Below are 13,705 nucleotides of genomic sequence, written 5' to 3'. Positions count from 1 at the left end.
CGTCTTTTCTCCGGCTGAGCAGCCGCTGGGCTGCCACGGCCCGTCTGCAGCCTGAGGGAGTGGGGCAGGACGGGCGGCTCCAGGGGTGCCCTTGGGTCCGGCCCTGCCTCGATATGTGTCTGCTCCCTTTGCACTGGCACCGGGGCCAGGTCTGAGTTTCCCTTGCGGCCCTCCCTGTCATTCAGTCTAAAATGCAAGCAGGGAAAAGCGCGTGCAGGTTTTGAGGTTCCCAAATTGGACAAAGCTCGTGCTTTGGATGATTTTGTGAACTTGACGTTTGTTCACTGTTCCAGTGAGAGGATCTGAAGGGCTGTATATGGTGAATGGACCGCCTAGCTTCACAGAGAGCTCCACGTTTCAAAGGTACTGCTAGTCCTGTTTTTAATCTTTTGCACAAAAGAAATAATTTTCTACGAAGTAAAGGTAGGCTCTAGTATTGAGAAATGTATAAATATAAATGAGTTTATTTTTACTGTCAATAGTTCATAAAATTGATGGTTTTGAAGGCTTTGTGCTTGCCTGACTTCTCATTGCCCAGATGATAATTGCTGAACAATTGCAGAGCTGATTGCACTCTTACAACGCTGCGCAGGAGGAAAATTGAGGCGTTACATTCTCTTTTTGTTCAAAATGCCTTAACTTGTGCAGCGTGTTTGGGTACTGATGTGTGTTTCTTATTTCTTTAGGGACTCTGGGAGAAACTGCAAGGCTATTGCTTTCAGCAAGGATGGCTCCCTCTTTGCCTGGTGCAATGGAGAAAAGTTGGTGTACTTTATCATCTTAATAATTTAGTTTGTGTTAAATAAACTGGATCTGTTGTGCCCCATTTACTCTTGTCTGTGTAAAGGCTGCTGCTATTAAAGCGAGTGGTTGCATGGACGCTTTAAATGCTTTTTTTTTTTTCATTATTTGCAGTGGTGGCTTTGTTTTCTGAATATCAGATGAAATATTTACTGTTTTTCTCTTATTTATAATGCACCCATTCCCATGGAATCTGGATATGCTTTATGTGGGTTTTTTTTAGTTCATGGCTCCCAGTGTGATGGTACCTGATTATTTGGTATTAATCTATTGGTAAAGCTCACAGAAAATGAGAAGCCTGGGCACCTTATGCACAAACATCACAAGGTTTCTTTTTTAATAAACCAGGTGCATAGTAGAGTTCACTCAAGATCATCATTTGCTTAAGAGTGCATCAGGGGGTTGATGCTGTAAAGAGATTATAAGACTTGTTCTGAAATGATCAGTACTAGCAGAATAAAAAAATCTGCAAAAGCATTTACTTATACCATTTAACCATTTCTTTTGAAGTGGGAAACTTGGGTGTAGGATTTGTTACTTTCACTGTTGCTTCTGGTTCTCCAAAATATTCAGACTCTTCAAAATTTTCATGAAAAGTCTTATTCTTGTCAAGTGGAAAGGTCCATTTCCAGGAAATGTTTGTGGAGAAAAATATTTTTCAAACAGCCAGGTTGTATATCCAGGTACCCATATATTAAATGAGGATATTCCAAAGAGCAAATTATTCCAGTGCTGCTGTGCCTCTGCTCTGGGGGTCGTCCATCCCCCTTGGTTCTGAGGGGAGCAGCTGGTGAGATGCGGGCTCCTGCTGCAGCTTCTGGGAACAGCAGTGGCTTGGACCCGTCCTGATGTGATCTCTTCTGTGTCTCTGGATTCCATATGTGGCAGATTTTTATTATTTGGTGTTCAAAGGTTTGCTTGACCTTGTTTGTTCAGCTGTCTGACCTTTGTTTTTTATTGTCCATGTCTCCCTGCATCCCTCCACCTCAAAAAGCCCAAATTTTAAATGTATCATAATACCCAGAAGAAGTTAAATACGTGGGATGGATGCATGTTTTAACTCCGTTCGAATCTTTCTGTTGGCTGTTGCTCAGCTTCAGCACTGCGAAAGCGTGGATGGATTCACAACAGAGAGAGTAAATCTTGTCAGTCGTTCAGAGTTTAAATGTTACAAATAAAAATATGCGATAAGTGCTTTCACTTGGTTTCTGTTACACCTGGATATCTGGTTTTAAAATGTCATCTTGCAAAAATTTAGTAAAAGCAGAAAAGGAAAAGAGCTCTTCTAATTTTGTTACATTGCTAAATTTTGGACAGCTCTAGAAGAGTCAATACATGAAATGTTACCTTGGCTATTAATTAACTATCCTAAGCATGTTTGATTGCAATAGCATCTTTTGGTTTCAGAGTCAATATTGTTAATGTCACCAGCGCCGAGTTCCTGCGTTCCTTTGATCTTCCAAAGGCAGTTTGCCTTGAATTCTCGCCAAAGAATAGTGTTCTGGCAACATGGCAGACCTACTCAAGTGAGTATTTTACCAGCTGTAAAAGTACGCAGGGTAGCTGCACGTTTTAATCTGGTTTGCAGGCTTTCCATTACCTGATTTGTCATGGTAGCATATTTATTGGCTAAATAAGCAGTGTAGAAAGTGTACAGAAAATGATGTGAGTCATCGCGTATGTAGTGGAGGAGGAAGGGGTGCTGTCTTCTAAAGCATCTGCTACCGACTTGCTACAAACACCACATCAGGGTGCACATACTAAGTTACTCTATTAAGTAAATCACAGGTTTCTAAAAATTGCTAACTGATTTTAGTGCTAAGAATGTGTTTCAGTAATGTGCTGTTCAAGCAGTTTATATTCATGTGTAGACAAGGAAAATTGGAAACTCTTAGAGTAGTCGTGTCCTCTGCTGGGCACAGCTGACCCACATGCTCCCCACTGCCCCTCTATGCAGCTGATGTGGCTGGTGTTCCTCAGTCTCACCTCAGTTGTGTCTGACACAGGTGATGTAAACACTTCCTCAGACAGAGCCGGCCGTCAGCTGAGCGTGTGGAAGTGGTCTGGGATAGGCTGTGGCATAGGGCAAGGATGCACGAGTGACAGAACTGATGTCACTGTTAAAAAAATGTTGGGAGGTCTGTTCTGAATCGTTGGTAGAAATAGGCAGAAGTAGGGGAGTACAGAGAGTTTAAAAGCAGGAGAACCATTTTGTATGGTGTTAAGGTAGTCTGCACCATCCAGGTGTCCATCATTATCCTCACTGTCCAAACCCTAGGTTTCTTGGAGTAGAGCAGAGTCTCGGGCATCAGATCTCTATATTAAAAAAAGTTTATTCTCGTATTACAGCTGGGAAAGATCAGCTTACACTGGGTGCCTCGGGAGAGGGACCCAGAACAAGCAGTCCCTGGGTAATTTCACCCTTGCAATCTCTCCCTGCTTTTCATGTGCCGTTTATGTGCCTGTCGGTCCAATGGTAATTCCTGTTCTGGGGTCTCCTGACCCCTCAGCAGATCCTTTCTCTGTCTCCAGACACTCCCTAAACCATTCCGGTTTTTCTCTGAGTTGCAGCCTCTGTTGTCAGCTGTGACCTCATCTGCTTTGTTCTCCTTGTGGACCTGCTCATCAGCCATAACTGGAAAAGTCCCAGCCTTCGGAAAAACACCACTTAGCAAAAACATCAGTGTTATCAGCATTTTCCTCATACTGAATCCAAAACGCAGCTCTGTGCCAGCTACTAAGAAGAAAATTAACTCCATCCCGTCACAAAGATATCTCAGCGATAGCTCACAGCCTGCAGCCTAAGGCTTCAGCAAATCTATCTGCTCGTGCTAAGCAAACAGCATACCTGATCACGCAATGTTACGCTGTATCTCTTGCGTCCTAATGTTAAATGATTCACTCAAAGAGTGATTAATTCTAATTATAACTGACTTATTTTAGCTAAGCAATTGGTATTTCTTAACAACAGCTTGCAGATAAAGCTGTGACTGCAGCATGATGGACAAAATGCATTGCATTCTTGTGAGAACAAAATGTAGGAGTGGAGAACATAACTTCATTGTTTGCCAAGAGGAGAGCTTTTGATTCTAATTAGAAAACATGCATTAAAAGAGCTGTCCTCGTGTTGGTGGTCCTTGTCTTGTAATGGGAGTAGAAACCCTGCACTTCTCAACATTCCTTCTTTCTGCAGACAAGCTGTAGAAGGGGTTGTGTTAACAGGTACAGCCGTCAGCAGTGGGTGGATACATCCTGTTAGAGGTTTATGCGTGCTTGGTTGCTTGGGGAATCTTGAGGTGGAGCATTGTCTCGGCTCAGCAGATTCAATCCCCACAGACCACTGCAATAATGCATGGTTTTGTTGCAGATGCTAAAGATGGCAGAGGTGGGCAGCCCAACCTACAACTTCATGACGTGAAAACTGGAAAATGTTTAAAATCTTTCATCCAGAAAAAGATGCAGAACTGGTAAATAACATTTCCAGATGTTCTTTTTTTTTTTTTTTTGCAAAGAAATGTGGTCTGCAAAATTCGATCCAAGTAAATAGAGCTTTTAGCATGGTGCTGATTTTTGAAATGCTGCCCACTACTAGCTGATAGCAAGTGTCTGTGCGTGTAAGTGCACGTAGTTAAAATTGTCAGTTCCTCAGTATAGATTCACTGTCATTTTGCACCACAGAGAAAGCTGGGGAGATGTTAACTAAGTCCAGTTATATAGTTTTTACTATACAGATGTCATTTGTCCATTTGAAATGTGTATCATGTTTGAACTTGCTTGGCTTTAAAACTGGAGGGGGAAAAAAAAAGCTAGACTGCTAAAGATGAGCTTCATTCAGTGCCTCTGATTTATTTTTATTTAAATAATGTAGGTGTCCTTGTTGGGCAGATGATGAAAGCATTTGTGCCAGGAATGTAAACAATGAAATGCACTTCTTTGAAAACAACAACTTTAGTACGCAAGTATTTCTATACATTTCATTGCATTCTCTGTAGGTGTCTTTCTTTTGGGTGTTTTTTTTTCACTTTCAGTTTTTTCCTTTCCTCCTTTCCTTGTTTTTTATTTTAAATGTTGCCTACATTCTGTTTGAATTTGGAATTCAGAATCAATATTTTTTAATGATGTATATTTTCACTTGTTTATCTTTTCAGTGACTTATCTAGTACAAAATGCATCTAATTTTCAATTGAAGAAGCTAATTCTGTATTGTTTTTCATTAAATGAGAAATTGTCAGTAGAGAATGTGACCCATGATTACTTCTTTGGGTTGTGCGTGTTCTGTCAATTAACTGAGAAAATGGCTCATCAGGAAATTTATATTGATGGCAAAAATGAAGTTGTGAAGCTAGAGCATTTTTTTTTTCAAAGAAATTTACTAGTAATGGTAGAATATTTGGAGTCAGTAGATGTCAGAAAGGGAAAGGAGAAGAAAAAAGCAAGGAGTTAATTAGAACAAAAATTTAAAGGAATAAAAGAAAACTGCTGTGGGGAGAACAGTGGTGTGTGGGTTTGGTTTCCTCTGAAGTCAGCATAGGGAAGGTGAGGGATGCTGTGCCTCGCTGAAAACAGCTGTGGTCCCCCAGGGCTCAGGGCTGCTTTGCTGTGTGAACTTCCGCATCCTGAGTACTGGATGTGAGGCCTAGGCTCAGTTCAAGTTGGTTTTATAAGTAAAACTGTGTGATGAAATGGAAAAATAATGGCTGTTTGCCTAGTAAAAGAAACCCTTTATTATTCTGTGTACTGATCTTTATTACCCATGATACAGACCCAGTAAAAAGTACAGTTAAGTAATCCAGGCTGACATGGCTTGTCATTAACATCATCACATCTTTTTTTTTTTTTTACTTTCTTTTTTTCAGATACTGTTGCAAATAAGCTGCATTTGCAAAAGGTTACTGATTTTGTGCTATCTCCGGGACCACAGCCAACCAAGGTACTCCTGGTGGTGTTTCCAATTTTTTCCTTGGTTTTATTAAAAAAAATTACTGTAACTTTAGTACACTGTACTGGCAGCGAACAGATGCTGTGCCACCAAGGATATAATCTGCAGTGAAGTCTCGTGGGTCTGTTTTAGGTGGCTGTGTATGTGCCAGGCTGTAAAGGCGCGCCGTCGTTCATCAGGCTCTATCAGTACCCCAACTTCGGTGGCCCTCAGTCTGCGCTGGCCAATAAGAGTTTCTTCAAAGCTGACAAAGTGACGATGCTGTGGAACAAAAAAGGTATAATGGCTGTGTATTTAAACTGGTATATTACACCCATTTGGGATATAAAGGGGGTGGATTTTGTGTTTAATGGCATGTGCAGATAAATATTGATTATAGCCATTAATGCCAGTGAAGCATTAAGGTTACAACTCTGAATACCCTGAAGTGCTCGTAACTTTCCCACGTTGACTTCTCTGATTTTGTATATTGTAACTGAGAATATTCTACATGGTGGTAAATTTTGCAGTTGAGTAGCAAATTCAAGTTTAGTTTTGCATTCTGTGATGAGAATGTATTCAAATTGTAAACATAAGATTATACTGGAGCATAAACTGTTCTTAATCTGTAAATTGTGTAAGTGCAAGCGTGTCATAGTTGGGATGACACGCACAGTCCTCTGTGTGCTTTGCTGTTAGCAATGAGCTGTCTCAGAATAATCCTGTAAAAACTGTGTTACTTCAACTCACATTGTTTGGAATATATTGCATACATGTGAAAGCACGCATGGGCACACAGTTTTGGGTGAAGTGGATGTACATACGAAAGCTGTTGATGCTGTAAAAGCTGTAAAATAAGCTGTAGAAGCCTATTCAAGGACTGATCAGGGTTGTTGGTGTCTGCCTTGGTCAGATGAATATCTTTTATGGCTGCAAAAGTATGTTCACTTTCTTGTAATTCAATGGGGAATAAATAAACCTAGCTTACACTTTTCCTCTGAGAAAGGAAGATACTCGTTCTGTTTGGGTTAGCAATTAGGAAAAATTGGATTCAGAATGGTGACAGCACTGTTACGCAAGCAATAGCTAGAACTCGTAATCAAACTCGTTTATCTTTGTGCATGGCAGTTTGTGAAATAGTTTATATAATTTGCAACAATTGTACTGAAATAACTGTATCTCTTCTGTTAGCCACTGCTGTGCTAGTAGTAGCTAGTACAGAAGTTGATAAAACAGGTGCTTCATACTACGGAGAGCAAACTCTTCACTACATTGCAACAAATGGAGAAAGCGTGATCGTACAATTGCGTAAGTAGCTCTCGGGCTTTTTTTCCTTTGTATTATAGTTCTTAATAGTGGGAATTGCTGCTTCACCAGCTTCTGTTTAATATGTGAGGAGGTTTTTTTGTTAGTGTAATGAAGTAATCTTTAAAGTAAAAATGAAGTACTCTAAAAATCCTTCACCAGTTTTTTTTAATCTGGAGTAGGGTGGGTGGTGGTTTTTTTATTTGGTGGTTGTTTTTTAATAGCTGAATTATCTTGATGTCAGTGGCAGAGAGCACACGCTTTCAGTTAATATATACAAATAATTTGCTTAGGAGGGCCTTCATGTGTGCAGGAAGGGAACCGTGCATGTTACTAAGGGAACACCTGGGCAGTGGAGCCAGCTTAATTCTGAGAATCCAGAAGAGCAGGGACGTACGTTACCAAACAGCACAATCCTACCTGCACTGCCAGACGTGCAGTTGATACTTGAGGAACCCAGGGAGTGCGAGAGCAATTCTGTGAAGTATATTGGGAAACAGAAGTCCTTTATTTTGTGTTCTGAAGTGGAAAGTGCTCTAACACATAAAATGGATGTGCTGGGGAGAAGCAAGTGGATGCTGATAATTTCAGTGTCTTGTTTGGTGTGGAAGCCCGGTCATTCATTACCCATGGTGGTGTTTGTTCATTTCTTGGGTTGCTGCTGTTGGTGTTAAACTCCCGTCTCATCTGGGATTACTGAGAGCCCGGTTTGTGTGGCGTATTTCAAAATACCGGGGACGGGGTGATGTAGCTGATGTGTGCTTCAGTGACTGTGGAGAAATGGTGAATATATTCTCTTTGGCCCTCGTGCTGACTGGAGAATGTCTCCAGTTCACTTCTGCGGCAGCACTTGAGGCAGAAGTCCTGTGTGCCATTTCCCTCCGTTACTGACTTAACTGGGGAAAAATAGGATTATAATGCAGTATTTAGCATCTCTCCGGGAGCAGTTGCCTGGATTGAGAACACAAGTTGTTTAATTACATGTTTATTAAAACCTTTGCCCTTTGAAGTTATTTATTTCCAATGCATCTTTATTTAACAAGAAGTTTCTCATTAATTTTCATTTAATTTAGCTGTTCCTTTTCAAGGAAAAAAACCAATGTCTGTCTTGTAAAACAAAAAGCAAGAGGTGGGCACTTAGAGTGAGTGGTGTCTCATTTCCTGTGGATTTGTACCTTCTGGTTATTTCTGAGGTCCGGTTTTGAAGCTCTTTTCCCAGTAGCACTTGTAGAGTTTTTAGTTTTTGGCTAATCTGTGCTCATGCTGCAGCCTTGCTGCTGAAGCCCATACAATGCTGCCCTCATCTCCCCAGCTGTGTGAAACATGCATGAATGCAGATTTCTGTCAGGCCTCTGTCTCTGCTGCTGTGTTTGGATGATGCGATCAGAAAGGCTTGACAGGGGAACGTGCACAGACAGTGATTTACACAGCCTGGTGTCTAGAGATAGTGAGGCTTCAGAGGAGCCACAGGAGGGAACAGTTTCTATCAGTGTGATGTTTTGGGTCAACGTCTGGACTTAAGAATTGTCAGTAATGCATTGGGACTTACCAGAAATATAGGTAAAGATATCCAGGTTATGAAAGGTTATAGTGACCTATGGGTTTTATTTACCGCTGTATATTTTACATGAGTTTCCATCACTGATTTGTCATTCTTCGATATCTCCTAATGTTCTAACCCCCAGAATAGCTTCTAACAATATCAAGTTTTAATTATTACGTGTAAAACCTCATTTTATGTCCTTTCTCACTTTAAAATCTATTTTATAAAATATCACGTGTGAGCACAGTCCAGAGAGAGAACTTAGATCAGTATTTCTTAGCTCTGCACAGCTGAGTTATGCAACATTTCTTAGATTAAAAAGAAGTGGAACTGGTATCCAGCTGGTATAAAACTCCTGTTTTTGCAGGTTTCCAGTAGGACAGTTTGAGAAGGTCCTGAGAGATCATATGGAATAACTAGGGGAAAAAAAAGGATTTTTTTGTTTTACATGAAAAATGTGTGCTTACTGTTAAAGTGCTGGTGCTGACCCTACAGCGGTAACTTGGAATGGCTGCAGTTATTGTTGCAAACCTTAACTAAAATGATCAGAAGTTAAAATGCGGTTTCTGTCTCTGTTGTTAGAACTCATTTTCACTGTTGATAATTAGAGCATTTTAGCAAAGTATAACATGACAAAGAATTGCTATTGATTTTATTTTTGCCTGTACTGAAAAGATACAATCTCCTATTTCCTTTTCCTTTAGCAAAAAATGGTCCTATTTATGATGTTGTTTGGAACCCCAATTCTGTCGAGTTTTGTGCTGTGTATGGTTTTATGCCTGCCAAAGCAACAGTTTTTAATCTGAAATGTGACCCTGTGTTTGATTTTGGAACCGGTCCTCGCAACGCTGCCTACTACAGCCCCCACGGACACATCCTGGTGCTGGCAGGATTTGGAAATCTCAGGGGACAGATGGAAGTGTGGGACGTTAAAAATTACAAACTCATTTCCAAGCCGATAGCCTCGGACTCCACGTACCTGGCTTGGTGTCCAGACGGGGAGCACATTGTCACCGCCACGTGAGACGGGGAGCACATCGTCACCGCCACGTGCGCGCCCCGGCTGCGCATCGGCAACGGCTACAAGATCTGGCACTACACGGGCTCGCTGCTGCACCAGCATGAGGTGCCATGGAGCGAGGAGATATGGCTGGTGTCCTGGCAGCCCTGCCCCGACGGCGCCTTCCCTGCCAAGGCCGTGCAGTACCAGGCGGTGCCCAGCGACCTGCCCAGCGCTGAGCCAAAGCCCGCCCAGGCTTACAGACCCCCAGCCCTGAGGAACAAACCCGTCACGAGTTCCAAGCTCGTAAGTACTCAGTGTCATACGTGAACTGAATTATCTCTTGCTTTGCTTTGCCCCTCTTTGCAGCTTGGCCTCAAATAAGTGTATTTTTAAAATGAGGGACCAGACTGACAGTATTGTGGGTGTTTTGATCAACCGCTTTGACACTTTGCTCACTGTTTGCAAGAATTTATGCTAGAAGACTGAGGTGTTTTTGGTCCAAATACTATCCTTTTACAAAGTTGCTTGCAAACTTTAAAAACACTCTCTACAACATGCACTGTAACAGCAAGCTGCAAATTGGATTTACAGTGAAATTGGTTACTCTTGTTAAGATAAGAGCCTCTGATTTGGGTGACCTGACCTCCCAGTCTAAACCCACCAGACAGGTGGCCGACTGTCCTCCCAACAGCTGCTTTTTACATCTTATTTGATATTTTTACTTGAGTTTTTTTTACTAGAGAGAGATTGGATTCTTCACATGTCAGCTGCGGTTTGAACAGGTTTTCAGTATAGTGACCTACTTGCGTAATTAGTTTCTTTTCTGCAAGTTTTCAAAGTAGGCCGAATAGCAACTAATTACATTTAACAACTGCACCCTTGATGTTTAAGTCTTGGAGAGATTTGATTTTGAGCCCTGTGCTTTTGAAGGAAAGGCTGCTGCTTGGCTTGGGAGGAATCCGTTAACCATACTGATGTCTGATTCGCAAATGATCAGTGAGCAGAGGTAGCAGAGAAAAGAGGTGTTAAATAAAATACCTCTGTTTACTTACATGACAAGGTTTCTTGCTCACATGTGTTAAAACAATCCAGCCTCTCAATTATGGGTTACCTTAAAACCCCAAAAGACCAAGCAAAACCCCCTTTTCACCTCCCATCTAATGCCCCCCAAGAAACCCCACCCTGTCTCCCCTCCCAACAACCAGTTTATTCTTTCATGTCAATAGGAGTTTGAGTTAAAATGTCAACGAAAGCCAAATGTCATTTGGCTTCAGCCATTTTGTGCTGGTTTATTCCTCTTTTATTTCCCCTGAGATAGAAAATGTGATGGGTTTGTTATTTTATCAGAATTAAGAGAAGTGCACACTTTTTTTTTCTTTTTGCTTTTCCTCCTTCCTTCATGGTTCATCTTTCCAGGTGGTGTTGTCTTAAGTAGGCTTGAGAGTTCACTGTTGGGTTTTTTGTACCAAGACACTTGCCAACATGGAATATGGGTTTCAAACCTGTTAATTCTGTGTATCCTGCAGCACGAGGATGAGCCACCACAGAACATGAAACCACAGTTGGGAAGCAGTGATAAGCCACTCTCTAAAACAGCTCTCAAAAATCAAAGGAAACACGAAGCGAAGAAAGCTGCTAAGCAGGTACAGCAGAAGTATTTCTTTCACAGATAATGTTAATCAATTTTCCAAAAGATCAGTACCACAGCAGTGACCGCTGGTGCACTGAGAGCCCCCGCACGCTCTGCACGTGCCGAGTTGTGGGGAGGGTGGTAGAAAGTTTTAATTGGGCTAAAGCAGGTACAAAAACAATGACTTAAAAAATAACATCTGTGGTTAGTTGCTGTGCATGTTAGCTGAAATCAGGGTTGATATGAAGTAGTTCTGCCCTTTCACCTTCAGACAGTCTGTGTGGTTTTTCAAGTGTTAGGTGAGAGCTACTTTGCTGTGCTGGCTCCGCAGGGTGGGCTGAGACGCGTTACTGGGGCAGGCAGCCTGTGCTGGGGCACCTCTTTGCCCGCTGTTCTTCAGCTGGGTAGATAAAAACAAGTCTTTGGTGTGAGCCTTCCGATTTCTGCAAACTTCTGAACCAGTAATTTCTTAAAGATTTTTTAATTTCTTACACTGATTTTGAGACCTTTATTTTCCTTCAGAGGCAATGACCCACTGGCCTCCTTTACAAAGTATTTGTGTATGTGTTTGTTGTCTCATCCTTATTGCTGTTTCCCCACATATGGTTGGTGGCTTAAGGAAGCAGAAATCAAACAAGAAACAGTATGCGAGTTGTTACAGAGAACCCTTTGCTGTGGCAAGCATATATATAGGTAAGACAAAACATTGGAGCAAGTCCTTTACAAATTTTGGAGTACACCAGCAAACTAGTGAAAGAAGAAATATAGATCCCTTGAAATTCTTAAAGACATTTTCCAGTCCCCTTGTAATTGAAGGTATTTTCTAGATAATGTGTTTATTTTATTTGCTTACAGGAGGCCAGAGCTGATGCGAACCAGGAATCTACAGAATCCTCAGCATCACAGAACACACCACGGAGCGCTGTGCCTGCCGTTACGTCAGGAGATCCTGAAGTTGACAAGAAGATAAAGAATTTAAAAAAGGTGAGGGGATTTTTCTCCTGTCAACAGCGGATTTCTCTAAAAGATGGTCTGTAAGATCTAAAGTGATCGTAAGGTGACTTGAGCTCAGGAGGTGCCATTTACAAAGATGGCACTTTCTTGAATTTGTAAACCAGCTTCCTCTGCTCTTTCACCTTGTAGAACAGCAGAGGTCGTCACTTGCCGGGGCGCCTAAAGGTCCCACCAGAGCAGAGCCCAGCAGCGTAGCAGCTGCTGGCAGGCACACAGAAGGGCTCTGCAGCCTCCTGTTACTGCCAATCCTGGAAATTCTTGGATTAAGTAATTTCAGAGTGGAAGTTGTTTGATTCGGACTAGAGAATCTTTCCTGCTTCTGCATAACCCATTAGGGCTTTTTTCTCTTGACTGCCTCCTGCTTCTCATGGTCTCTGTTTGGATGAATATCCCAGGCTTTCTGAGGAAAATGTGTGGTGAAGAGGGATAGTGGTAGTGGAGGAGTAATTTCCAAATTTGGCTTTAGCCCTTCAGTGAGACAGTGCCTGGTGTTCACGTTTCAGAGACTGAGAAGCGCTTCTGTTCTCCAGGTTTTGTGCTTGAAGGAAATGTCCTTTACTGGTGACAAATTCTGAACTGGGCATCTGGAGATGGTTAATGAAATGTGCCTTCTATACTGAGACTTGCCTCCTGGTACTTCAGGAATTGCAAGTGCGGGAACTTCTAAGACCCTTTTTTGCTATTCTTGTTCACCACTATTTTTGTTAATGTGGTTTTCTGGTTTGTTTTTTACAGAAACTGAAGGCAATTGAGCAGCTAAAAGAACAAGCAGCTGCTGGCAAACGGCTCGAGAAAAATCAGGTATTGTTATGATGTATGCAGCTTATTCAGGTTTTGGTTTGGAATTATCTCCATCTATGATACCTTGTGCTTTTTTTCTTTTAGCTGGAGAAGATTCAGAAAGAAACTGCTCTTCTGCAGGAACTGGAAGACCTGGAGCTGGGCCTTTAAAACTTCCTGGAAACTCAATGTGGCACTAATGCAAAGTTCATGAATAATATAATTTGTTTTATCTTGAACACAATAAAATGTTACAGCAAATGACTGAGGATGCAAAAGACCACAGCTTTGCTGCTCACTTGCCTTTTAAAACCTTTGCTAAAGATTTCTGCACACGTGAAATTGTAAATGAGTAATGAGCATCGCCTCAGCCAGCTCTGCTGCTGCTTGGACCAGAACCGTGTGTGTTCTGGGAGCTTATCACTTGAGAAAAGGCGATGGCGTCTGCCCCTTTGATAGCTTTACTGTATTTAAAAGATCTTTATACAATCCCGACTGTAGATAAGAATAAAGAGCATTTAATAACAGGTACCGCTGATCTTCGCTGCAGGGCAGGTTGGGAAATGGCGAGGCGGCGCAGTCTTTTATTTGGTTTTCGGATGTTTTTCTCCTTTTCTTTCCCCCTTTTCCCCCATTTTCTGTCCCCTTCTGACCGTTGACCCGCGCCGGGGGCGGAGCCTGGCGGGCGTCACGCGGCCGTCGGCGCCTGCG

The 13,705-nt window shown here is 41.9% G+C and overlaps 1 protein-coding gene across 1 annotated transcript; it reads left to right on the top strand.

The window, feature by feature from the left end:
• Positions 1 to 280: 280 nt before the first annotated feature.
• EIF2A (eukaryotic translation initiation factor 2A, 65kDa) lies at positions 281 to 13,165 on the top strand (the record flags this gene model as incomplete). Its single annotated transcript, XM_010188130.1, is given in 13 exon segments — positions 281 to 363; positions 687 to 761; positions 2,209 to 2,327; positions 4,169 to 4,268; positions 4,670 to 4,752; positions 5,658 to 5,731; positions 5,873 to 6,017; positions 6,911 to 7,027; positions 9,272 to 9,873; positions 11,097 to 11,213; positions 12,056 to 12,184; positions 12,950 to 13,015; positions 13,100 to 13,165. Coding segments are annotated over 13 exon segments (1,776 nt in total), but the record flags the coding sequence as incomplete, so codon positions are not given.
• Between the last annotated feature and the right edge of the window lie 540 nt (positions 13,166 to 13,705).

The sequence above is a fragment of the Mesitornis unicolor genome, unplaced genomic scaffold, assembly GCF_000695765.1.
Source record: "Mesitornis unicolor isolate BGI_N332 unplaced genomic scaffold, ASM69576v1 scaffold2767, whole genome shotgun sequence".
Taxonomy (NCBI): Eukaryota; Metazoa; Chordata; class Aves; order Mesitornithiformes; family Mesitornithidae; genus Mesitornis; species Mesitornis unicolor.
This window is presented reverse-complemented; position numbering and strand designations above follow the sequence as displayed.